At 31.3% G+C, this 27,989-nt stretch overlaps 2 protein-coding genes across 3 annotated transcripts; one reads left to right on the top strand and one right to left on the bottom strand.

Annotated features, from left to right (window-relative positions):
- Nucleotides 1-19: 19 nt before the first annotated feature.
- On the bottom strand, nucleotides 20-27,989 carry LOC139486799 (uncharacterized). Of its 2 annotated transcripts, XM_071271771.1 has the most exons (21): nucleotides 27,732-27,989; nucleotides 24,381-24,596; nucleotides 21,604-21,668; nucleotides 20,566-20,625; nucleotides 20,326-20,394; nucleotides 19,038-19,100; nucleotides 16,442-16,504; nucleotides 15,264-15,326; nucleotides 13,182-13,244; nucleotides 12,090-12,152; nucleotides 11,700-11,762; nucleotides 10,798-10,860; nucleotides 10,140-10,202; nucleotides 9,220-9,282; nucleotides 7,874-7,936; nucleotides 6,838-6,900; nucleotides 6,148-6,210; nucleotides 3,095-3,302; nucleotides 2,501-2,566; nucleotides 1,918-2,010; nucleotides 20-733 (listed from the first exon to the last, which is right to left on the bottom strand). In XM_071271771.1, the coding sequence occupies exons 1-21, from the start codon at nucleotides 27,738-27,740 to the stop codon at nucleotides 440-442; spliced, it is 1,836 nt and encodes a 611-aa protein (XP_071127872.1). In that variant the 5' UTR covers nucleotides 27,741-27,989; the 3' UTR covers nucleotides 20-439. The 2 variants fall into 2 exon arrangements, with proteins under 2 accessions (XP_071127872.1, XP_071127873.1); XM_071271772.1 differs by lacking the exon at nucleotides 11,700-11,762 and having other exon boundaries at nucleotides 27,732-27,907.
- On the top strand, nucleotides 25,219-26,213 carry LOC139486802 (uncharacterized). The gene is made up of 2 exons (XM_071271775.1): nucleotides 25,219-25,601; nucleotides 25,962-26,213. Exons 1-2 carry the CDS (start codon nucleotides 25,350-25,352, stop codon nucleotides 26,121-26,123), a joined length of 414 nt encoding a protein of 137 aa, XP_071127876.1. The 5' UTR covers nucleotides 25,219-25,349; the 3' UTR covers nucleotides 26,124-26,213.

The raw sequence follows: 27,989 nt of genomic DNA, 5'->3' as shown, positions 1-27,989 counted from the left end.
AAAATATATTGAATTGTAGAACACTCTGTCATGGAATCTAATAACAACATATTGACAAAAGAGAAATGCAATTTAATATCCATTGATATCATCGTTGTCAAACTACAAACTGAGGTACATTTCATAGATTAAAACTACATGTTTAGGTATTATACATTACACTAACTATTGCATGTGACCTTTGAATGCATTAAAATCATCAATGATTTAAACATTTAAAATTTTCATCGTATGGATATTTTAACTAATATATGTGTTCATTTGGTACAATAAGATTTTAAAGTGGAAACATATTCCCAGAAGAATATAAAAATAATACTTTTAATATTAAATCACAGATATGTATTATAGATTATTTCTAAGGATCAAAGGCACCAACGACATCAATGACATTGCACACAATAATAGTTTAACTATTAAATTTGTAGCATAGAGTTTACTACTTATTACTATTATTTTCCTCTTTTGGTTGCACAACACCTTTAGATAGAATCGGACCTCCTTTATGTAAATATAAGACTGGCCAGACTAAATACTCCACAACGGTGCCTGATCTGGTATATTCTCTATATGATTGTTTATCAAACATTTGTCCAGGTTCAAAATCTATCACCATAGGCGGGTTTTGAACTGCTGCGAAGTAACAAATTTTCACACAATTTTCTATATATTTGAAACTGAAATCTTTATATTTAGCTACTATTTTACAGGTTGATGTACTGCTAATTATTTTCTGAAAAGTAAGACAGAAATATAATGAATTACAGATCAAAAGTACTTGAGAACGAGTAGATTTTTTTAATATACATTAAACTCAAATCAATCTTCTTATTTCTCTCTAAAAAATTTGTTCATTTAAAAAATCAGAAACCCACAAGAGCTTCTATAGCTTGCCTCGTATATACCTAAAGTGAAAGATATGTGCTGGTAAACTCTATTTAAGCTTATCATCATTCAATAGTTATGCAATTAATGGCTTTTCTTTGCATGAACATTTTACAGAATTTCTTATTGATTGTATTTATTGAAAAAGGTAATATATAGTATTCCTAGCTGTTCATGATTCTTTAACACCAGTACTGATAAAAAAAACTATAAGCTGTAAAGTAATGATACATTTCTAGACTTTGAAGAGGACTAAACTTGTCGTTCTAGTCACAAAATCTTTGACTTGAAGTCATTATCAACCTCTAAATCTAGATTTGCATACGTCTATAATTAGTTATCAAAGGTACTAGGATTATAATTTAGTATGCCAGACGCACGATTCGTCTACATAAGACTCATCAGTGACGCTCATATCAAAATATTCATAAAGCCAAACAAGTACAAAGTTGAAAAGCATTGAGGATCTAAAATTCCATAACGTTGTGTCAAATACGGCTTAGGTAATCTATGGCTGGGATACGAAAATCCTTAGTTTTTCGAAAAATTCGAAGTTTTGTAAAAAGGAAATTTATAAAAATGATACTACATTATTGGTATTTATGTCGACACTTCGATCAGCACAATAACCTATATGTGTAATTCTTTAATATCGGGCAAGTGAATCTTGATTGATAATATTATTTTACTATTTGAAGTGGCCTCGATAACCATGTGGTTTAACTGGTTGGTCTGTTAACTGTAAGGTATCGACAGTGAAAAGATGCATTCGGCTCTTATCGTAACTGACAATGCTTTTCAATCTTTTTTGTACTCCATCCGAAACTCTTTGGATCTATTATTATTCCCCGGCTTTCCACAACAAGAAAAATGACTGTCTTAATATGGAAAAGGTAAACACATGTTATGTTAAACACGAGCAAAGAAAAAACATAAATAATGACAGATGCAAACGAATTATATATAATTTTGAATTATCTGTTCAATGAATAATATTCAGTGCACACATTGCATTATTTTAGACCAACTTACTCTGGATAGAAGAGGAATATAATTTGCGGCATTTGTTTTCACTGATTCTTTTGCTGTTTTTAAGAATGGTTCAATTTCGTCATCACTGAAACCCTAAAAAACAATTTTAAGCCGTTAAAGCCAATAACACCAATAACAGAAGACAATCACGCTATACACGAGATGCACAAATTTGCACTGACAAATAATAAGGTTAATGTATCACCAGGTTATTACTTATTTCTAAAGTAGTAAGCGCAATTAATATTGCTTTATTCTGTGTTTCACGGACCCAATTTTTCAAATTATATTTTACGTTAGCTGGGATCGTTTTAAAGCTCCGTTGAACTTTCTGTTTCTCTACGGACTATTCTTCTATGTCTGTAATATATGTTTTCATCATAATTCGGAAGTTAGTAGTGCACGCTCAAGACGTTAAAAAGAGTTCAATTGACAACAATATCTATTTCTTGATGAATATATGTTGATGAAGTTGAACTATTTACACAAATAGTCAAATAAAAACCTCTTAGTTTGTGGTTGTTTGACAGACGATCATAAATAATTTTTATACGATGAAGAAATAAGAATACGGATAACATACATGTACAAGTTTTTTATGCCCTGATAACTGTTCTTCTATATCCTCCAAACATATATTATAAATTTCCTACAAAAGAAAAAAATATGAATACTTAATTCTGATAGAATATAAATCATAGAGGAACAAAAGTTGTTTGTTCAAATGCACTCGATCATAATATTTGTGCGCTTGCTACGTTATTTCAAATAAAAATCTACAAATATGAATCCAGTTCTAAGACATGAAAATCAATAAAAATGAATAACCTTTTTAAACACTAACCTTAACATCGATCAGTTTGATATAATAACTCCTTCGATGTTACAATACCTATAGTATGTGAGAAAAAAAACCAGATTCATGTCTAGAAAAATCCAGATTCATGTCTACAAAAAAAACAGATTCATGTCTAGAAAAAAAATCAGATTCATGTTAAAAAAAAAAACTATTTATCAAATGCATGTTTTCAATCTATTTTTTCAGCCAGGTTCTTCTTACAAATTGTTATTTACAATATTGTTATCTTTTATCTTCAATTGCAGTGACTTTTTAATCAATTAGAAAATAAATGTCTTTGACATTTGGTTTTGACAAAACAAAATAAAAAAATGTCACCTTAAGTATGTTCAAAAGCACATCAATTGTCTCTATTTCTGATAATTTAAGATTTGTACAATCCATTATGTCTGAAAATGCATCCGTCCATTCGTTTTCGTACAATTCACTAAACTGATCTCCAAGTTTCATTGGTCGATTCGGATCATTTAGGTCTGTGATTGCAGGGTTGTTGTCTCGTAGCTTTGTTCCCATAATGTCACTCAGTCTATAACAATAAAATTGATGTTGAACATTAATTTTGCTTTATTTTCCATGACCCATATATGCAGTTAGATATTTAAGATAATTTATAAAATTTTTAAAGATACATGTATAGAATGTGATATGCAAGTAAGAAACGAAGAAAGGAGTTTAAGATACTAATGTGGCAATCAGACTCAGTACGCAGTCCACAAAAACCTACACAGAAAAACTGAAGATTTTCTAAATTGCGAAACCAACCATTAACCGTAGCTGAACACTGATTTATCAGGTGTAGTCAACATTTCTCGCTCCACTAGATACACACACCAAGCTGCATTAGGTAAATAAAAAAATCCGTTGAATGTCGGTGATGACACTTTTGTGGAAATGACAAGATAAAACATCATGTATCAAAGTTTAGAAAGCAATCGCAGATCAGTGGACCAGTTGGTGTAAGTATTTAATCACTGTCCTGTCAACTCTGCGGTTGTGGGTTGTATTCCGTACGTGGCAGATGATATAGACTCCAATCTTAATAGAAATTTGACACACACGAACTTTTCTGATATTTTATTGCAAATCCATTGGTTTACTGAAGTTATCTTTTTAGTTGTACGGTTTGGTTATAAGCGATCTCCATTATCAATGTGTAAGATGCATGTGAAAGTATGAAAGCAGACTAAAAATGTGAGGCTAAGGATACCAAAAAAGAACATAAAAGAAATACAAGAGTGCACACACTGAAATGTCTCGCCTTCTTTACTAATCATTGATATTATGTTGATAGACCTAATAAAAAGCTTTATTACAACTGCCACATAAACTCAACATTAATCAAAGAAAACAAACATTGATCAACGAACCATGAAAATGAGGTCCAGGTCAGATGAACCGTGCCAGACAGACATGTACAGCTTACAATTCTTCAATACAACAAATATAGTTGACTTATTGCTTATAAATTAAAAAAAAACAGACCAAAACACAAACACTTAACACTTAGCAATGGACCGTGAAACTGAGGTCAAGGTCAAATAAAACCTGCGTAACAGACATATTGATCATAAAATATTTCCATACACCAAATTTAGTTGACTAATGCATAAAGTATTAGAAAAATAGACCAAAACTCAAAAAATTAACTTTGACCACTGAACCATGAAAATGAGGTCAAGGTCAGATGACACCTGTCAGCTGGACATGTACACCTTCCAATCATTCCATACACCAAATATAGTAGACCTATTGCATTTAGTATAGGAAAAACAGACCAAAACACAAAAACTTAACTATAACCACTGAACCATGAAAATGAGGTCAAGGTCAGATGACACCTGCCAGTTGGACATGTACACCTTACAGTCCTTCCATACACCAAATATACTAGACCTATTGCTTATAGTATCTGAGATATGGACTTAACCACCAAAACTTAACCTTGTTCACTGATCCATGAAATGAGGTCGAGGTCAAGTGAAAACTGTCTGACGGGCATGAGAACCTTGCAAGGTACGCACATACCAAATATAGTTATCCAATTACTTATAATAAGAGAGACTTTAACATTACAAAAAATCTTAACTTTTTTTTTAAGTAGTCACTGAACCATGAAAATGAGGTCAAGGACATTGGACATGTGACTGACGGAAAGTTCGTAACATGAGGCATCTATATATAAAGTATGAACCATCCAGGTCTTCTACCTTCTAAATTATAAAGCTTTTAAGAAGTGAGCTAACGCCGCCGCCGTAGCCGCCGCCGCCGCCGTAGCCGCCGCCGCCGCCGCCGGATCACTATCCCTATGTCGAGCTTTCTGCAACAAAAGTTGCAGGCTCGACAAAAATGACAATGCCATAACATAAAACGAAACGACAAACAACAATTATCAAAACACAACACAGCAAACTAAAACGTGAAGTATCCATATTTTAAATTAACATGGATAGATGCGATCATTATTGTGACAATCTTTGCAGTTTTCAATGAATAGACACACTCACTACATTGTATATTGGAACGTGAAGGTTAAAGTTAATTATCACTCCCTTTAATTATTCTAGAGAAATTGGTACAGAATTGTAAATAAAGGCCGTATCAAACCATAATAAGTCCGCAAATAAAAGAATCACCGACGGTTCATATTCGAATACCAGTCCTATTGAGTTTTGTAATTTACGTCCACCAAACATAAAAAGACGATGATGGTGATTATGATGATGTGTGATATAAATATGAACAATGCATTTTGGTCGAAACGCTGAATTGAATTTTAACGTATAAAGGAAGACGTCTTAACTCTTTAAACTTCTGTATCATCTATTTCTTAGTTCGCAGTCATTTTATATATCGTGATATCTTATGCATGATCTTTTGCTTTTAAAAGGGCAATAGAGATTTACGATATGGATTACATTTAAAATAGAGAGATAATGTCAGGCACTTTATCCAGAAATATAAATTAAACGAATCTAGCTCTATTTTTTTTACATTTTGTTACTTTTGTAAACTTTCATAAGAAATATACAACTTATAGTCTTGTCTTGTTTTTCATCGTTTCATAAATGTTTACTTTCTTCAATTCTTGCTGCTACCTCGTCTAGCTTTCCGTAGTGTGGACATAAAACTAGTTTGGCACGAATCATATTGTTTGCTTGTAACAATTCAAGATGCCTGGTTTATGACTTGCAAGTGTTTGATCTTTTTTTGTGAATCTGTTTTCTTCTTATGTTGGTTGTGAATCTGTTTTCTTCTTATGTTGGTGTGTTGGTAACGTTTTTATGAGCTGTCTAAAAATTTTGTGATTTTCTTTTTAATCTTTGTTACAAAAATAATTCAAAGGGAATTTTAAGACTTCCTGTTACACCCACCTTGTTAAAGCATCCGACTTTTCCTGAGACAGCACACGTACACTTTGTTCAGCTTCTGTTATTCTGAAATATTGTATCATGAAACGTTTATTCTAAGAAGTCGAGTGAACACTGTATATTAATCAATAGTGCATTTTCATGGAAAAACGCATACTATGTTAATGCATTTATGCATTATAGTGTTAATGGATTGTTTTATAGATTGTGGCGTCATGGTCAATTTAAGTCGCATAACTTTCGTGTTTGAAAAGGAGGCAGCAGTGACAAATTACTTAATTGTCGTATAGCATCACTACCAGAGCTAGAATACTCACCCAATATATACTATTGCTATTTTTCTTATCTTTTTAAATCATTTTAAAAAAGAACATAAACTGCAATATTCTCGACTTGAAATTGGTACATCATTTGTCCACAAAATAAGACGAATACACCCCAGTGTAAAGGGAAGAAAATTACTTTATTGATCTTTGGAATGTTTACTATTCCTATATCCCTAAATCTAGAGTAGATAGTATCATACTAACAGAAATTTATTTCGTGCAACACTTGATATCACTTGCAATACTACATTGTAAGTAAAGAGACAATTTTGGCATCCATTACAGTGCATCGTAGTATATTGTATATTTACAAAACAAAATCCGTTATGGTATTATATGTAATAAACATATGTATATTTAATATTACCTTTCCAATGCATTTGTATGCTCTCTCTGAAGGAATGCATTTGCATCCATGTATTGTTTAAGTCTAAAAGAGATATGAAATTATTTTAATATCATAAGGGCACGACTTTTTTTTATTTTCGAGGGTTATGTTCGTTTGATTTTGAAAATGAATAGTCTGGCCTTGTAAAAGCGTAAAATAGATGCCATGACTAAAACAGGATGGAAATTTTATCCTTCAAACACAAATGCAGGAAATGATTCTGTTTGAGAAATGAATTATCGTCTCGAAAAATAACATGCGAAGCAACATAAAACAAATAGTTAATCCTCAAATATTTATCCACTTCCACCAAGAAAATCAAACGTTCTTCCCCTAATGCCAAATTTACTAAAAAAAAAACTTGAAATTCTTGTGTCTTTTTTTATTTGTACACCGTATTGTGATTGTCTCGTTTTTAGAGTTTTTATATTTTTTCAAAATGTCAGACTTTCATGAACTATGTTTGAAAATTATTGACCATATTTTTGTGGAAGTCGTTTTCTACTTTTATTTTTAGGAGGAAAAACGTAAAAGAACTTCAGAGTAACAAATTGTTTCGAATAATGAAGAAGTTATATAAAAAAAATAAAGCTCTCCACAAACAAGGATATACTATACTTACGAAATACATCTAAATAAATTGGGCATTAGCTGACAAAGAAAGATGTGGCACAACTTTTTTGGAAATACAGTTTGCAATTTACTTTAACCTTGTTATGGATTTTAACTTCTAACTGTTTGATTTGAGCACACTCGTGTATCATGTTGTGACAGATGCATGGCACATACAGCCTTCTAAATTGTAAGCTTGGTATCTTTGATTTTTTTCTATAATCTTGTTGTATTTATTTTGATACATTGGTTATTTTTCTATAAATACAACAGTTAATTGTGCCGTTAGTTTTGAACTTCGATATCGCATGATGATAAATGGTTATGTAAAATACTACTTCCAGTCTGATCTGGCATTTAACACAGCGGTGAAGCGTTTTACTATCTACATTAAGTAACATACTTTTTCAAAGCATCTTCCTTGTCTGATTCTGTAGATTTCAATTTATGTTCGGAATCTTTGACTCTATTAATGAATAAATGAAAGTTATTGTTATACTTTTACTATTATCAAACAAGTGTTTGCATCAAAGAAATCATTTTAATCCTTGAATAAATTTGAATTTCGGATTTTGTATAAGTTTGTTTGAAAGAAAAAATGAGTATAAATCTTAAGTGCAAGTATATTTTGGGTGGAAATGTGTCATGCTTTTAAAAACAATAAAGATCAAGACACCTTTTAGGAGTTTTAGATGTAATTTTTAAAAGGCCATAGAACGATATATAGGGTGTCTAATTCACTAGCAACTGTGTTTTTTATACAAATTTCACAACAAAAACGTGTTCATCCGATGTACTTCAAAAATCCTTGCTGTATGTATTTAAATTGCTTTGTATTTAAAAGTTTTACATCAGTGAATGAAAGATCATTCACAAAATATTCATCAAGTAACAATTGTGATAGCCTTCGACTTACACCACAACACTGACACAAAACTGATTATAAACTAAAGTTCATCTACCTTTGTGCCAAAGTATGATTAAGATGACACAATTTTCCCGCTGTTCATATCTCAAAAATCGATTGAGAGCAAACCAAGGTGTAAAACAAAACGTGATTTGATTTGCATGATTGCACAAGAGCGAACCGATAAACGTCAAGATGATAAGATCTCATGTTATGCTTGCATCACTAGTCTCAATTTAATATGAAATTTGTTATCCATTCGTTTGATTTTGGATTTTGCCTTTTGATTTTGGACTTTCCTTTTTGAATTTTCCTCGGAGTTCAGTATTTTTGTGTTTTTACTTTTTTTTTCAAATCTACGCTCAGTTAAAAATTCACCATCCAGAATAGGAATAACGAAGCAAATAGTAAGCTCACAAATTAGATTACTACGTATTCTCTTGTATCTAAAGATCTAAAAACTCCATAACATTGAGTAAATTTATCAATATAAAAACTGTAAACCCCATTTAATCAGTTAGAGGGATGATACGGCGGAGAAAAGGGTAGTAGTTGACAATAATCAAGTTTGAAGTCGTCCATAGAATTAGAGAACTTCGTAAATGAGTTTTGCTTTTTGTCCTTGAAGAAGTTTTTGTTGGACATCTGCATCAAATGAGTACACAATAACACGTACGTTTGCACAATTTGTAGCCATACTAGCCATTGTAATGCCGGTTGTCAGTTGATATATCAATTCACTAATCTAAAACAAATATGTTGTCGATCAACTTGTCCCGCTTTTGGTGTATGTGTCACTCTTTTTATTATCTAATATACACATACTTTGGAAGTTTAATTACCTTTTTAACGCTAAAGTCTTCTCTTTTTCGATAGAATTCAGTTTTGCCTCACATTCTTTTATTCTATCAAAAACAAAAGTATAAGAAGTATATTGTTAATTAAGTCAGAACAAATATAAACATTAATATCACTCTAATATATATGTAATATGAAAAGTAAAATATCAAAAATACCGAATCGTAAGATACTATTCAAATCGGAAAGTCCCTTACTAAATGGCAAAAGCAAAAGCTTAAACACATCGAACGGATGGAAAACAATATTCCAGACTCGGTACAGCCAATTTCGTAAGTACAAAATTTTATAAAACATGTTAAGTTGACATCGAATACTAAAATAATATATATTAAACAAACCATTACTTAAAAGAAAGAACCGCATTTACATGACAAGCACCGATGCATTTTTTTAACTGTTATAATGACAAAATTAATGTTGACATTATATCTTTAAAAATTATTTTTGTGTATGAATTATATTGCCAAAGAGCATATCATATGTTAGAAACGTTAGTTGTCATGATCTTAGTGGATCTTAAAGATTTGATATGATACTTATTATATTAAATTTCATGGACGTCCGACATATACTGTAAACCAACTAATTTTCGCGAGAGACTTAATTTCGCGACTTTCGCGAGGAGAAAAATAACGCGAATTTAAATAGTCGCGAATATGTATAACTTTGATCTTTTCCTATCTAACTACATCAAATAAATTATATAATCGTGAAATTAAATCGCCGCGAAGTGTATTAGAAAGGACTAAACGCGAAAAAAAAGTATTTGCGAAAATAAGTTGGTTTACAGTATATATATTAGATGCATCCGAAGCGCTTTTCTGGGTTTAACTTCATCAGAAACACTCAAAGCTCGAGATATGTAAAGCAGTGTTCGTTTGAATGATCTTTAACTACATACCTTTTTAAAGCATTCTCTTTGTCAGAGTCTGTAGCTTTTAATTTCTGTTCGATATCTTTTAATCTGTTAATGGACAAACGTCAATAATTATAAGAATTAAATATATATAAAACAACTGATTTCCCCCAAAAAGAAACAGCGTTTACATGACTCTCACATAAGCACATGGTGTATCTGTCTATGAGTAAAAGATATCACAGATGGACGAAAGATACCAGAGGGACAGTCAAACTCATACATCGAAAATAAATTTACAACGCTAAAAATAAAAAAGACAAATAATAGTACAGAAGACACACCATAGAAAACTAAAGACTAAGCAACACGAACCCCACAAAAAACTGGAGGTGATCGCAGTAGCTCCAGAAGGGTAAACAGATCCTGTTCCACATGAAACAAAAGGTGGCAACCAAATACAAAGTCGGTCAAAAACAGCCTGTACTATGATCATATGAAAAGGAGGTTAACATAAGCATGGTGATACGTTTTTGGATTTATTTTCTCGAAACCATTCATTCCGGTAAGTGTTATACAATTACATTTAATATATATTTGTTAATTAATAGGGATGCAAAACAATTTTCAACTTTCGGTCATTTGGTGTTCAAAACAGCTGTGAACAATTGTTCACTCTAACTATCTTTAATTAGTTACATACTTTTTCAAAACATCTTCTTTGGCTGATTCACTAGCTTTCAATTTCGTTTCAACATCTTTGACTCTGTTAATGGATTGATTGGATATGATATTATAACTCTTGCTTTAAAATAAATTCTAAAACTTGAAAACAAAACAACTCAACCAGACAATTATGTCAGTAACGAATTTCTGGTTACTGGGCGGTTGATACCCTAGCTTTGTAACTTACATTCAAACATCAGAGGTATTGACCTATTGGTAGTACTTTTATTGAACATATACGCATTTCGACAATTATTGTCTCTTCAGTGGTGTATTAGGGGGCAGAGTTAGACAAAGTATACGCTTTAAGTATAATACGTAAAGTGTGTGAATTTCGTTTGATGTGTTTAAGAGTTCAGTACTTATGCTGTTACTTTGAACCCGTTAAGATACAACATAACAACTCTTTGTTTATTTTGAAAGGTAATCATCAACTTGATAAACAGATCTGATGAACAAAATGTCTCCAATCAATAACAAATACAGGTAGATTTCGTTTTTTTTTTGTTTTTTTTTTAAATAAATGACCGATATATTTTTTAACTATCCCTTATTCTTTACATCCATAAATGGCTGAAAATTTATTCTCGTGACACAAATGCTGATCTACTAGTATCATGTTAAGTTCAACAGTGCTTTCAAATTGTTTTCACTTACTCACAAAAATAGATAAACAACACATGTGCCCTATGTTATATGTCAGAAAGAAATTTTTTTGGCCAGATTGTACAAATATTCTCTTTTTGAAATTACTTTAAAATATTTCCTATTTAAAGTTGAGTATGGCTATATATATTAGTCAAAATTAAGCTCAATAAAAACAGCTTTATCAAGTTGAGCATGAAGCGGTATTTGCAGTAACTATTTTACATAACATACTTTTTCAGAGCATCTTCTTTGTCTGTTTCTGTGGCTTTCAACTTCTGTTCAACATCTTTCACTCTGTTAATGTATTCATTTCAAAGGATATTTCAATAAAATTTATTAAACAAACAAAATCCTGATTCAAAACGTTATACTCCTATATCTGTGTTGGTTATCAAATTAGAAAAACATATCAAGCCAGAAGTATAATTCATAAAGTTTGAAAGGTATCATACATGTAACCTTCATCAAGTTAATAAAACTATTTAGTATTTTGGAAGATTGAGTGGTTATTGGATATATTATTATATTTACTATATGTTATTTGAGGTATATCTACTAGTAATCTGGAAAATGTCTTTTACGATGTTTCCTTCTTATTTTCAAATGATTTGTATAAACTACCTTTTTACAGCTGAAAACTTCTCTTTCTCTGTCGATTTCATGTTAGCCTCAAGTTCCTTTATTCTACAAAAAAACAGTATATAAAAAGCAAATCAGAACAAACCTAATATAAATAATAAATCTTTACTTAATCTTTCAATGCAAACACATCGGCATTGTCGTGTACACCGAAAAGCAACCACGTACCAAAATTATAACACAATAGACATTGAGAGCTCTAAATGGTTAATACCTCTTTGATTGATAATTTAGTCTAAAATGCATGATTTTTTTAAGTAGTTGTTAGTGACTTTGAACTATCTGTCGGTTAACTTTCAGATCTATATTAGTGTCTTTTTGTTGTTGGGATTTACAAGTACCCGGTCACGTCCTCTTGTGTTTTTGTCCATATCATGAGTTAAGCTTTTTTTCAACTGATCTTTATAGTTCGTTCTTATGTTGTATTGTTTTTATTTATAGTTCGTTCTTATGTTGTATTGTTTTTATACCGCTGTCCTAGGTTAGTGGAGGGTTGGGATCCCACTCTCATGTTTAATCCAACCACATTCTGTGTGTATGTGCCTGTCCATAGTCAGGAGCCTGTACTTCAGTGGTTGTCGTTTGTTAATGTGTTACATATTTTTTTTTCCGTTCATTTTCATTTTACATAAATTAGGCCGTTTATATCAAGCAGTTTTCGGAAATATGGTAAAATGAAGGACTATAAGAACACTTGTATGAAGGTAAATCCAAGCATATACACCCAATGATCTTTTCTATCCTCTTTAGATATTTCTATATCAAGACTATAAATATATAAAAACAAATGTGTTATTAATGCCAAATTAGGCAACTGTCCATCCAAGTCACAATTTGTAAAAGTTTGCATTCTCTATTTCATAACAGGTCAACGTACGGTCTTCAACACGAAACCATGGATCTAATTTTATTCACTTTTATGGACAACATTAATAATCCGGTGGATTTTATACTACAAATTAAAGAGATATATGGTGGTTCATAGTGAGGTAAATGCTACTTCCAGTTTAATTTGATCTGGGGTTTCGCACATCTGTGAGGCAGTGTTTATTCTAACCATCGTAAGCAACATACTTTTTCAATGCATCTCCTTTGTCTGATTCTGCAGCTTTCAATTTCTGTTCGAATTCTGTGACTCTATGAATGAATTGATTAAATGGAATATTATGACAATATTTATTAAAAAACAATAGCTGAAAAAAACATAATATTCTTCCCTTCAATGCTGTTGATTTAATATGCTTCTCTATTTTTGACAAACCTGTCAGAATTAAGACAAAATATCAGCTAAAAGTATAATTCTTAAAGTTTGTAATATATAATACGTGATTATCTCGTCATTAAAAGAAACAACTTCTTGATTTTGAAATGATATTCTTTCCATTGAAAACGTAAAATTAGGTGTCAAATGAACAAGTAAAAAACCCATATGCTGTGAAAAAATAAACTAATCATCAAAATATAAATGTAGAATCGGTGTACCTAAATAACATTGAAGTTTGTTCAAAATGCTTTGATTTTTATGCGTTTTACATCTCTTAATTTGATTTTAAACATATTTTATTCATTAAGATATGAAAAGGATTGAGCAACAGGCACAGCCTATAAAAGCTCTCTCCATATTACATGTTCAAGGTATAATTCAATTATAACAACTGTATTAAAAATAATGCAATATAGTGGAACATGCATGCTACTTATCAGCACACACGAAAAAATAAATGTTTACAATGTTACTTACTAAATGCAAAGTATATATAGGCAATTACTCATCATGTATTCAAGAACCTTGAAACATGCAAATATCCTTTATAAGTCATTAGAAATATATATATATACATATATGGCTTGAAAGAGACACTAAGCTTGCTTAGTGGATAAAATGAATTAATGTTTAAGTGTAGACGGAAAAAAAAAAAAAAAAAAAATGAAATAAAAAATAAGTAAGTTTTAAACAAAACGATGAGTGTCACTGATATATTTATGGACAGATTTAAAAATAGCAATATTCATATCAAATGAAAATAATCTGTTTCCAAAAAGTAATAACTCAATATTTAAATCAACATTATCAGCAATGGAGTTAATGGAATCAAGAAGGATCTGTCTTACATCATTGTACTTAGGGCAAATGAAAAAGAAATGTTTGTTATCCTCAACAGGGTGATTACAGTTTACACAAACAGTGTTCTCTGATAAGAACTGATTAAACAGATGAGATTTTAGGTTGCTAGCATTATTTCTGAGTTGACAATGACTTATATTAAGTTTCCTTATCCCATAGTTGAAAGGTTTAAATATATCATCAGTCCTATAAAACTTTTCCAGTCCACTTCTAAATATACCCAAACTTGGGGATTTTTGTAAACTCAAAGGAAGACTATTCCAAAGTCTTATGGTGGAAGGAATGAGACTACTAAAATAAGAGCTAGTTCTAGCAAGAGGCGGATGAAAAGTGTTATTTTCATTCCTCAAAGTATAAGGAGTTTGTCTGGGAAGATATGGCTGGACTAACTCATATAAGTATGCAGGTGTCATCCCATTTAATATTTTATAGAATAGTATAAGCTTATGTTTATTACGTCTATTCTCCAGAGTTTCTAAACCTAATTCAATATAAAGTTTTTGTTTTCGTCATCTATTAATGACAGACAATTTGGTAAAGTGCCTATAAAGAACTGACAAGAAATATTAATCACATGACAAATATTACAGTCGACGATGTACACTGCAATTCTGGCCAACAATTCAAATCTCTCTTCTTGCTGGCAAAAAATAATTGAAAATACAATGAACCAAATCCGGAAAATGACAGTTGTTATCAGTGTTTCTGTTGTTACATTGTTTTCCTCTTAAAGTTGAAGTGTTTATACCAGTTTTAGTTTGTAACCCGGATTTATTTTCTCTTGATCGATATATTACTTTCAAACAGCGGTATACTACTGTTGCCTTTTTAAAACCAGTCAAACTTTAAATAAACAAAGCTGTTTGTGTAAAAATCGGGGGAAAAGCATTTTCAAATGTTTCTGACAAAATAAATCATAACGGTTATAAAACATTTCCTGATGCCTATATTGAAACGTTGGAATTCCAAAAAATTTATCTTGCAACCAATTGTGAAACTCTTCTAAATTCGAAATGACTGGGAAACATTACCTTTTTAAGGCTGCATTCTTCTCTTTGTCTGTCGAATTCAGTTGTGTCTCAATTTCTTTTACTCTTTAAAACAATTTGCATGGGATGTATGTTTTGATAATTTACAATTAAACCAACTTTAATATTTAAAATATGGATTTATCATATCGTGTAAGGTTAAAATGATGTGTAAAGAGACTATCATACACAAACCATACAGCCTGATTAAAAATAACTTTTTCTTAAATCACGCCAAGACTCAACACCTAAACTAGTCATGAATATTAAACGTGGGAATGACAAATACCTGGTTTATAAGATTGTCAAGTGGTTTATAACAACGAATAATCAATCGTATGAATATTTGATACCGATTTTATGGTGGATACGTTTTGTAAAGCCTTATGAAAATAAGGAGGTGTGGTATGATTGCCAATGAAACAACTACTGAAACACACAAGAGTCCAAATATCGTGGACGTGAACAATTAACGTATCATAACTAATGGATATAAGTATTTTTAAGACAAAAGTAATGTATAAATCGACGTATTCAGATAATTTGATACGTCATTAGTTTTATGAATATGTGGTATGAGTGACAACGAGACAACTGTTCATCCAAGTAACAATTTATAAAGTAAACCATTATAGGTCAAGGTACGGCCTGTAAAACAGAGCCTTGGCTCACACCGAGCAGCAAGCTGTAAAGGGCTCCAAAAATTACTAGTGTATGCATTACACTTGATTTTAATTTCTTAATATTGAGCACAATAATCACTCTCAGTCTTTGTTGGTGTTCTTGTTTCTCTTCAATGTTCTATGTAGTGTTTTATGAACTTTTTTGTTCTTTCGTCTTTTCGGGGTTTTTTTCAAAACTTGTTATTTTATCTTATATTTGGGAGTTTCTAATATCATCTTTATATCATCCGACTGTTTTACAAGCATTCGTAGAAACACTAAATCATATCCTTTCAAATCAGTGAATCCAGATACTTTATTTTGTTCGCTTAAAAGAATTTAAAACCTAAACCATTTCCTCTTGCTGCTTCTCAATTAAAGTTGCACATCTATGACCGATAATCGAAATGGACATTTTTAAGAATAAAATAAATAAACATGTTCAAATTATTATTCTTAGACAGCCATAAATCGACATAATTTAATTTATTGAACATTATAGGCATAAATATCATGTACCTGTTCAACGCACTATTTTTCTGTGACTCCGTAGTTTTAAGTCCTTCCTCGTGTAGTGTAATTCTGAAAATATAAGTTTCATAACGAGTTTTAATTCTTGATAACTTCTAGAGTTAAATTCAATATATTAAAAGACGAGCCTTTGGTCGGTTGATAACTTTAATCAAAATTTAATAACGAGAGTGACTATTGAAAGGTATCAAATTCTCATTTTGTTATCATAACAATATAATTATGTTTTACCGTTCATCACTTACCGTTGAGGCCAACAGTTAGGACACGAACTTCTAAAATTAGTGTGGGATTAAAAACAAAAAGAGCATGACAGATTTCAACACATTTAGCCATATTCCTGTTTTGTTATTTAAATATTATTGAGAGATGAAATACAAAATGCTTGACAGCTTGGACTAGTGACTTATACATAGTGATATTTTGGCTTTCAATAAGGACGACTTCCGTATGTACACTTAAGAAATTTATCATGTTGAACTTACTTTAAATAAAGCTAATACTAACAATGACCACTGCCCTTTCCTCGATCTTGATATCTATATCATTAACGGAAAGATTAATACTAAAATTTATGATAAAAGAGATGATTTCTCATTTCCTATCGTTAATTATCCATTTTTAGATGGTGACGTTCCCTTGTCACCATCTTACGGTGTTTATATATCTCAATTTGTACGATTCGCTCGTGTATGTAACAATGTTTTAGATTTTAACCAGAGAAATTTATGTATTACTGAAAAATGATTACACCAGGGTTTTCGATATCACAAACTAGTCAAATCATTTACTAAATTTTATCATCGGTATGAGGACATCATTCGTAAATATAGCTCAACATGCAGACTTCTTATACGTTCAGGTATTTCACAACTAATATTTTATAGAAATATTCTTTATAAAGCACAAAAATGTCAATAATCACCTCAGTTAGCTAACAAAACCTTTAAATAGACCTTATTAAGAAGGGATATAGTTACGATACTGTTGTCAGGTCATTAAAGATTGCATATTTTGGCGTTAATATTGATTCACTTATAGGGTCTTTGCATCGGAATTAAACACATCATATATGTTATGATGGTATGATACTAAACCCCTCACGGGAAGGATTGTGCCTAATATTCATATGATGAAGATATAATCTTTCAATCAGTTTAATTGAGGTCTGGAGCTGGAATGTTAGTTAAATACTAGTAGTCTGATGTTATTTATGTATTATTGTCATTTTGTTTATTTTCTTTGGTTACATCTTCTGACATCATACTCGGACTCTATTAAACTGAATTTTAATGTTCGTATTGCTGTGCGTTTATTTTTCTGCATTGGATAGAGGTATAGGGGGAGGGTTGAGATCTCATAAACATGTTTAACCCCGCCGGAATTTTGCGCCTGTCCCAAGTCAGGAGCCTCTGGCCTTTGTTAGTCTTGTATTATTTTTAATTTTAGTTTCTTGTGTACAATTTGGAGTTTAGTATGGCGTTCATAATCACTGAACTAGTATATATATATATATATGTGTTTAGGGGCCAGCTGAAGGACGCCTCCGGGTGCGGGAATTTCTCGCTGTATTGCAGACCTGTTGGTGACCTTCTGCTGCTGTCTGCTCTATGGTCGGGTTGTTGTCTCTTTGACACATTCCCCATTTCCATTCTCAATTTTATGTAATGCATAATTTCCATTAAAAAAATAAAATAAGCAAACCAAGCGAATGATGGATAGGAATACTAATACCAGACACCAGACAAATATGTAATTATTTAAGTCAAGCTTTTGAACTTCGTAATAAAAATCTAATGTCAGTTGGTCTACCATAAGTATAATACTGTGTAATACTGTGATATTATATATATAATTAGTACTTGAAATGTTTTCTTTATGTTGTATTTGCATAAATTGTCATGTTTAATGTGTTTGTATATTGGAATACGCATTGTATCATATGTGCCTTGTCCAATAAAATATTTGAATTTGAATAATGAACATATATAATTAGGCATGGTCTTTTAGTTCATGTTTTTCTTGCAAAATACGGCAACTCATTTAAGATTTTGTACATCTGTAATGTTATAATTTTCTTTTCGGTCTTTTTTTTTTAAATTTATTTTTTTTAAACTGAAAGAAATATCTTTAATTTACATGGTGTTTGCTTTTAGATGCAGAACTTGAGAAAAATATATTTCGTTGATTTAATTATTAGTTAAAAACTTAGCAATGAATGAAAATCATTTGTTTTTTATATATAGCAGAATTGTTAACAAATAGTTAGCATCCGTCTCCAGTGGTCAATTATAAGCTCGTACTTTTAAAGAATTTTGTATCATTCAAGTAGACTCACTTATATATTTCCCAAACAAATAACTTTATACAAAATACATTACTCAATCTGATTTCGAAACTGCGATCGCAAGCATTATATTTCCTGTTGTAAAATGACGTTGCCATTTTTCACTTTTATCTATTTTTTTATTTTTTTTATGAGCTTTTGATTTTGTCATTTGATAAGGGACTTTCCGTTTTAAGATTTTCCCTGGGTATATTTGCTATTTTACTTTTTCACAACAGGATGATTAACAAGACTTACCTTTTTAATGTTGTCTCTTCCTCTTTCTCCACTAGATTCAGCTTTCCATTCGACTCGCTTGGGCTTAGAAATAAAAATATCTTGAATGTATTACATATTTTTGAATAAGTAGAGATTGCACTCGTCTCAGATTTTTTTTCCTGTATACATTTATATAGGGAAAAAATTCCTCTTGAATATATCACATTGAAACGCTTGAAAATAGGTGAATAGACGGATGGGGTTACTATCAGAAATATATAAAAGTCAATAAAGTCTTCGTCCGTCGTCTTTAATGGTGATCGTACCACATTTCCCCCTCTTTTAACACTTTGGTATTTCACGTTTCCAACACAACACACGAAACACAACCGATATGGTAAAAAAACATTTGTGTACCTACACAACATATGAAAAGGTAAACAGTTTTAGAATATAAATCACATGAAAAGGGTGGGATAAGGGAATCCCAAGGGCAACATCATTAATCTAGTATAAATGTGCGATCCCTCCCCGTCCCTCAGACACACACACTTTAAGTGTATTTAAGAAATATTCAATAAATATGGTTTTATAAATGCAAATTTTCTAGAAGCCATTATCCCTACAAAAATTTTAAGGTCCATAGCATTATTCGTAGGCCTTGTCTCGATAATCATGTGTGCCATTTAAAGTGTCTCCTTATTAATTTTTTTTAAATAATCACAAAACCCAAAAAATTAAACATCATGTCAGAATTTGGATATAATGCTAAGCCGTCGTCTTTGGCTGTTTTGGTTAAAACAAAAAGCAATTTGCAGATCATTGGTCTCTTGTCAGATTTGTCTACGTTCAACGGATTTCAAGATACAAGACGATGCATTCATTGTACATTATTCCCTACTTTTTGTAAATGGTGGACATATTAGATTGAAACCTGTTTCATCCTGAATGTTTAAACAAGCTATTCAAAGGGGTGATTTGAATGAGCAGTTTCATATTGTTTCTATAAACCTTTGACAAACGAATAAAAAGTTAAGTCTTAAGTTTACTTGGATTACCAAACTTGATATTTTTATGCTGTCGCAACGACAAATAGTACTCGGTGATTCTTTTATAAAACAATTTAATAAATGATATGTTGCTTTCAGAGAACCACAGACAAGAATTCATTGGTATGTTTCATTCAATCATTTCTTAATGAGGAAGGTGAACACGATTTTGCTAAGACAATTGAAACATATCCGAGGCAACTACATTACTAATATTACTAATATTATTTGTACAAATATCCCATTATTTCTTTATCAACATTCATTAATTAGAATACCTTTTAGGGAGTAGTCTGTTTCCTTGTCCATGTTTTTTCTTCTTCTGTGAATTTTTCTGAGACTCCGAACTATAAACACATATGTAATGTTGATAAATAAGTTATATATTGAATATGTTATCTGTTTTAGTAATTATTTAGAATGTAAATATTGTATTAGTAGAAATTTAAATCTGCAATTAGTTTGAGTTGCTGCATGATTGAATATTCAAAGTTGAGTGTATTATTTTGAACATGTACCTGGTCTTGACAACTGCATTTTCTTCCTGAGTTTCCTTTTTGTCTTCTTTTTTCTTACTTCTACAAAGCAGAAAGTATCAGTTGTATCGCAAATCTTTGAATTCGATTATTAAAAAATTAATACACTCTGGAACTCTTTCTAATTAAGCTAGAGCTGTCCACATAAAGGTACACCAAAGCCCGCAAACCCCAAATGACATTTGATATATTTTTGTTTTTTAGCAATTCATTCATTTTATTATATACTTTATTTTTCTCGGGGTTTAGGAGGTTTATAACTTCTAAGACCATTTTTGTTTGAATGAGATTTTTCTCATCGGTAAACAACCTTCTGGCGAAAATATTTTATGAAAGGTTCGTCATTGTAAAAGAATTCTTTACAAAACCTATATTAACTGCTCATTTAAACTAACACTCAAATGTATTCGTTCAGTGTATGTTTACTTGCTTTTATTAATATGTCTTTTGATTGAGTTAAGCAATTTTATTTGATAATTCATAGTATGTCTCTATGTTGTGATGTTGCACTGTTATTTCAGGTGAAGGTTGTCCGATAAAATGCTTTAACCAGCTGCATCATTTTTACCTGTACTAAGTTAGCAACCTGTTGTTCAGTGTTTGTCGTTTTTTGTTGTCTTTTTTCTTCATAATTGTCTCTCGTTTCTCTTTTGGTATATAAATTAGACAGTTGGTTTACCTGTTTGAATTGGTTTAAACTAGTCATAATTTGGGCCCTTACAGTGTGCTATTTGGTGCGAACCAAATTATGCTCTGTGCTGAATTCCATAGTTTTACCAATCATGGGTTACTTTAACACATTGTGGCTTAGATGGAGAGTTGTCTTATTGGCACTCATATACCACATCTCCTTATATCTAATTAGATATATGTTTAACTGTGTGCTTATTCAGTCCAAGAATGTGTTGGCGTTCGTCGAAACTCACCTGTCCGATAGTTTTTACAAATTATAAAACAAGTTATAACTTTATGTTCTTATATATCTATAGTATCAAAAATTCTTAACTCTATTTTTTTTACCTAAATAACATCGTTGTAAATTTTCCACAAATAGTACAAAAATTGGCCCAAATACAAATCATAATCTAAAATGAAAAATGTTATCGGTATTATGTGTTTGAAACAGCTGCTCATTTAAACAAGCGAACTTCGTGCATCATTTCTTTATGATCTTAACAAGTCAAATTGGGATTACTTTAATGTGTGCCTATTTGTTTTGTTATTCTTCTGTATTTTCAGTCCACCACACAGCCCTCTATTTTTCGCTCTTCTGGAGCGCTCTTTCATCTAGTATTAAATGTCAGATAAGCTAGTATTAACTTAGTACTTGTCACTTTTAATTAAATATATTATTGTTTCAATTTTTATCTGTAAAAAGTTTAACTATGTTCAAGATGGAGTAATATGATTCGCAACAATGTAAACACTACCTGACTACAGTTTTGTCATAGATGAAGATTTCACATTATTAATAAATAGCTGCGCCATGAACACATGATACGCCCATCACATTTTCATAGAATAAAGTTCAATTACTTTTCAATGTTATATTAGAAATTTATGAAAATCAAAAGGGAGCTTACATCAATGGATATTGACAATTCACCAAAGTTTCCTGAGAATTGATGAAAGCACTTTTGAGTAATTGTCCCTAAACTGGAAAATCCCCCTTTTTGTCGAGCCTTCGACTTTAGTCGAAAAAGCGAGACATAGTGATCCTACATTCCGTCATCGTCGGTGTCGGCGACGGTGGCAAAATGTGGTTAAAGTTTTTAAAATTTTAATAACTTTCTAGAACTATCCTAGATTTGTATCCAACTTTGACAGAACATTGTTTATGATGATAAGATAGTATCCAGAAGGAAATTTTGTTAAAATAAAATTCCATTTTTTCCGTATTTTACTTATCAATGGACTTAGTTTTCTGCTGGGTAACATTACATTCACTCTGAGGTTAAAAGTTTTTAAAATTTTAATTACTTTCTTAAACTATCCTGGATTTGTACCAAACTTAGACAGAAGCTTATTTATGGTCATATTAAGATAGTAACCAGAAGTAAATTGTGTTAAAAAAAAATCCATTTTATCCGTAATTTATCTGTAAGTGAACTTAGTTTTTCTGCCAGAAAACAATACATATTCTGATGTTAAAGTTTTTAAAATTTTTGTTGAGCCTGCGATTGACAGCAAAAGTAGGCGAGACACTGGGTTCCGCGGAACCTTTACGACTTTTTAATAAATTTTAATCATTGATTTTATAGTCTGGACGTTGTGATTCAAATAGGGTAGGAGGTGCTTAAGTCAATACAAAACAAGCTTCTCCAGCAAAGCACAAATCATTAAAGAGTAACTGCAAAGTGTGGTCAGCTCAGAATTGGAATGTTGATTCTCAGATGACTAAATGATAAAAAAAACAGTCATGACAGTTACATTTATCCTGAAATATTATTGATCATTATTATTTAGGAATGTGTGTGTGGAGTGGGAGGAGATTCTGCTAGAGCCTCAGTGAAATTTACTAAAAGAATAAATTGTGAATCCTTATTTATGGATTTTTAATTCATTATTAATATTTAAATGAAACTTTTATCTTAATTTTTCCGCCTCCCTTTGTTCTTCTTTATTTTATTAACTTGAAATGTGTGATACATGTAAAGTGCAAAATAACTGATAAGATGAACTTTAAAAATACCAACTGTCATGCATTTTTGATGTAAAATTTAATCTATTTAAAACATTCTTATTTATTATAACTACATGTAGTTGAAATGTGTATACCAAACAGGTACTTTCTGTTGGTTTCTTTTTCATCCTTATAAAAAGTCATGAAAAACAATGCCATTTTATATGTAAACCAGTTTTATCACAAAGGAGGCAGAAATTATCCCTGTAGCTAGCAAGATAATTGAACCGACGGTTACCGACCCAACCTGTGTAATGTTAATTTTACTGATAAAAAAACAAATTTGACAAATTTCATTTAAGGAATGTTGACAGCCACTTAGGTTTTATGTTGTTTTTATCTAAACAGTAGTTTTGTAAAACTTTTTAATTTGAGGGCTGTGTGTAGGACTGTTTTGTCATAATATTTTTTTCTGATAAAAAAGATGTTTTCATTTGAAATGTTCCTTATAATATCACAAATGTACCTTTTGATGCTGAAATTCTGATAATTAAAGGTGTTGTTTCTATATTTTTTACACTGGGTCCATATCGCGCTTCTAGTCCCTGTGGGTATAGTTCAATACTTTGTAACCAACATGGTTTATTACATACCTTTTTTAAATTTTCAGATGCCCGCTTCAAATTATTTAGAAATTCAATTTTCAACTAACCTTATCAATGTTCACCTTAAGGTGACTTATGCTATTTATGTATGTCCCTAGTGGTTATTTAGCTCATCAAGTCTTTAGCTATTTTTACATTTTTGGCTTTTAAATTTTTAACGATAGCTGTTGACTCAACATTTTCAACAACAAAAATGTCTGCAACATTGAAGTGCAAATTCCGCATTAAACATTAAGTGAATTGTGTGTACCTTTGTTACGCATATAAGGGCTTATAACAGTGGTTCGAATAGATGTTTTGCCTTGGAAAACCAAAATAAATTCAATCAAGAATAGTTTATGTATAATTTTACTCGGATTTTTAGAAGGTATTACATTCCTCCAAATCTAGTCACTGGTCAGAGATGAGTTGTATATACTAATTGACAGAAGAATGAACAAAAAGCAACAAAATCGGACACCATATAAAAGTTACAGCTTCATCAATTTTCCATACTTGATGTTACTTACCATATATGCAATTTTAAAAGGTAGCAGCGGCAGTGTACAAAACAAAAATACACACAATCCTTTAAATCGTCTAAAGCATGTACTAAAAACGGTTACATTTTCCTTTTCTTTTTCCTCTTCCTTTTTGTTCTCGTGTTCGAATTCGTCAGATTTTTCCTTTTTTCCGTACTTATTGTTGTCATGTTTTTGTCGCTTCTTCGTGTTGCCTCCTTTTTTCTGAAAATTTGTAAATTTAGATTTGATGAGTTGAAATTACTTATCTGAAATTACGAAAAACAAGATTTGTTTTTGTTAGTTGTAATTGGTTTTAATTCAGCTTTAAATAACTGCAAGCACTCTTATATAGTGGTCATTTATGTCTATACTGAGTTTAGTCTTTTTGGTTTTCGTTTTTGCTCGATACCGATCTATTGGGCTTAGTCATTTGCAAACTGATTTTTTAGTTTGTTCATATGTTGTACTGTAACACCACAGGCTCAGATTTTATTGGTAATTATACGATATGTATTTTTCATTGTTGACGGCTGAAAATATATCGTACGCTGACCTATAATTTGCTTTTATCTTCGTCATTTTAATTCCTGTAGGTAGTTGTCTCATTGACAATCATACAACTTGTCCTTATTTTATTTTTTTGGTTTTGACTGCAAATACATTTTATCTATATGAATTGTCGAATTGAAAAGAAAGGTACAATGTTGACACCTATTAATTTTTATTTTTACATCTTAAACTATATGGGTCCATGATTACGTTATAGTTATTGACCAAGCAAGTCGGTATATGGGATTTAATTTGCACAGCTCGAGTGACCCTGTTTAACCCGAACGACGAAGGAGTTCGGGTTAATGGGTCATCTCGTGCTGTGCAAATTAAAACATATACCGATTTGATTGGCCAATAACTGTTTTAACACATGACGTCAACAATTTTCCCGCATAAATCACATCCGCCCAACAAGACGTTGAAATGGATGGATTTCATCATGAATTATCGGAGGATGATATGATCTTATCACAAGTATTAGAAACATTGGAGGATGAAATGGAACTGAAAAATGTAAATATAGAGGACTTTTTTGGAGAGTTTCCTAGTAATGTGATGGATGAGAATGCATCTGGAGATTTAATCAACACCTCAGCTGTTTCATTTGACCTAGGACTAGACTTAGATCTATGGTTGCAAGTTCCTTCGGAAAACGGAAAGATCCAAAATGTCAAGGTACGTCTTTTTTTAGAATTATCTGCCACGCGCAGACCCATTATTGCATGATTTGAGGTGTGGACCCATAGACGGATCCAAGGGATGGAGTCCCGGGTCCCTCTTTTGTGAAAAAAATGGTTAATTATATAGGGAATCACTGAAGCATGATCCGCGCCCCCTCCTTTTAGGTCAGTCAGCCCTCCCCCTTAAATAAAAAGTTCTGGATCTGCTACTTAGACCCTTGATACATTCATTTGCGGAAACTTCCGACTAGTTTTATTGTTTAATTGTTCTCATCCGGAACATTCATGAAATATTTGCCACTGCCGGATTTTGCCTCTGCCATGTGTTAAATTATGTGATATTATCTTATTTTAGGATGAAGAACCTAAAGATCAGGAACAAGGAGTCGAATCAAGGTTTGCAGAAATGACAGACAATGAAATTGATACACTTATTGAAGATGCTGAGAACAAAAACACAAAGAAAACCACAAAATGGGCAGTTAATGTCTATGAAGAAAAGAACACTTGCAACTAGATTGTACCAAGCAGGAGTCAGTGAGCAGATGATAATGGATAGAACAGGTCACAGGAGTGAAAAGGCTGTTCGTACCTACAAAAGACCTGCAGATTCTATGCTAAAAGATGTCTCTAACATTTTGAATCCATCTAATAAGCAAATAAAACTTGAGGACCCCAAACCATTAACAAATACTCGTGCAATCCTTCCTGAGCAAGTTAACATTGAAAATACAGAAAATGCATTTAATGTTTCAAAACCAGAAGGAAAATATCGGGGATTGCCAAGTAACAGCTCTTTTCAAAACTGCGTGTTCAATTTTGTAACGAAGATGTGAACCTCACAGATTTTGTTTTCAATTTTTAACACTGAATTGTTATTTAAGTTGTTTTTAAGCCGTACATAGAAATGTATGAAAAAGCGGGTTTTTTTTTAGTTTTCACTGTGTCAGGTTGTGACACTGATAACTTACATATCAAGACTATAATAGGAAGATGTCGATGATACTTTATTTTCATTTTTTTTAATGACAATTTTTTTTATATTGACGGAAAAATAATTTTAGTATTAAATTAACCTGTGTTTTTTTTTTATCTTATTTAGACTTGTATTGTGTTGATTGTAATACTACTACATTTGTTTTGTATGTTTTCTATTCTGATGTTTTATCAAGTGACTGATTTTTATGTCCGAGTATAGATACATGTATCCACTTGATATTTCTTACAAAATGGAGAAAAACAAATATTTGTAGTAGCAATGGAATCAACAAACGCAAAGTACTGTACAATAAACATCTGTCAAGGACGTGAAGTTCACGTGACCTGTGCAATTATTGAAGTAGTTAATGCACACCTGACCCGTGCATTATCCAGATTATACCACAGTAAGATCAAAGGAATTTTGCCTCTGTCATGTGTTAAAGTCTGGCATTTTGAATAATGTTTGTTAATAGCAATGCAGAATTCCTGGATATTAGAAACACCATATTTCACGACCTCTATATATTTATTGATTAGTTGGTCATTAACGCATTCGAGGGACATCTTCGATAAAAAAAAAATAATGCTCGGAATTATAGATGCTTAAGAATCTGACGAGTGTGTTCGCTACAGGTCTCTTGAAATACATTTCCATCGTATCAATATAGTACAGAGAAGCGCATATTATTTTTTCGTGACATGTAGCCGACCTACATGTGCTTGTTGTATGTGCAGATGAACCCTAAAACCATTCAAGGATTATGTATCGTCTGCAGTTCTTAAGTATTATCTGTATTAAATATATACTTAACACGATTCAGAGTTTGACATGTACTGGCATGGAAACGCTAGCTTATTACTAATATATTCCATTCATAGATTACCCTCTAGAAATCCTTTCTACTAGTTTTATTGTGGTTTCTTTGACCTATACCCTTTGTCTTGTTTCGCTACCAATGTCTAGTATATAATACTGGATATCTTTAATATTTGCGAGTGTTCAATGTACACAAACCTCTAACTTTAATTATGATTTGCTTTGTGACTTGATATTAACTGAGGACATTTACTACAAAATACAAAGTAAAGTCGATAAACAACATTACTTCACCGATTAAAGCCTTATAATAAAGATTATAAATACCTTTCCCATCTTTTAACTTTCCTTTCGTTCTCTTCAATTTTACATCCGTGTTGCTTAATAATCTTTGACACGTAGATTATTTATTTTTAAAACCCGATCAATTATACATTATTATGTACAGATATACACTAGTTTCGGTTCTTTTTATCATGTATAACACTTAAATTGCTGACACTGCAGATTTTGTTGATAAAATGTCTTTATATATCAATAAAATAAACAGTCAGTGAAATTTAAATAAAGATCAATGGGTGCTCT

This window comes from Mytilus edulis, chromosome 8 (genome assembly GCF_963676685.1).
Source record: "Mytilus edulis chromosome 8, xbMytEdul2.2, whole genome shotgun sequence".
Classification (NCBI taxonomy): Eukaryota; Metazoa; Mollusca; class Bivalvia; order Mytilida; family Mytilidae; genus Mytilus; species Mytilus edulis.
Note: the sequence above shows the minus strand (reverse complement) of the source record. Positions and strands in the feature narration are given on the sequence as shown.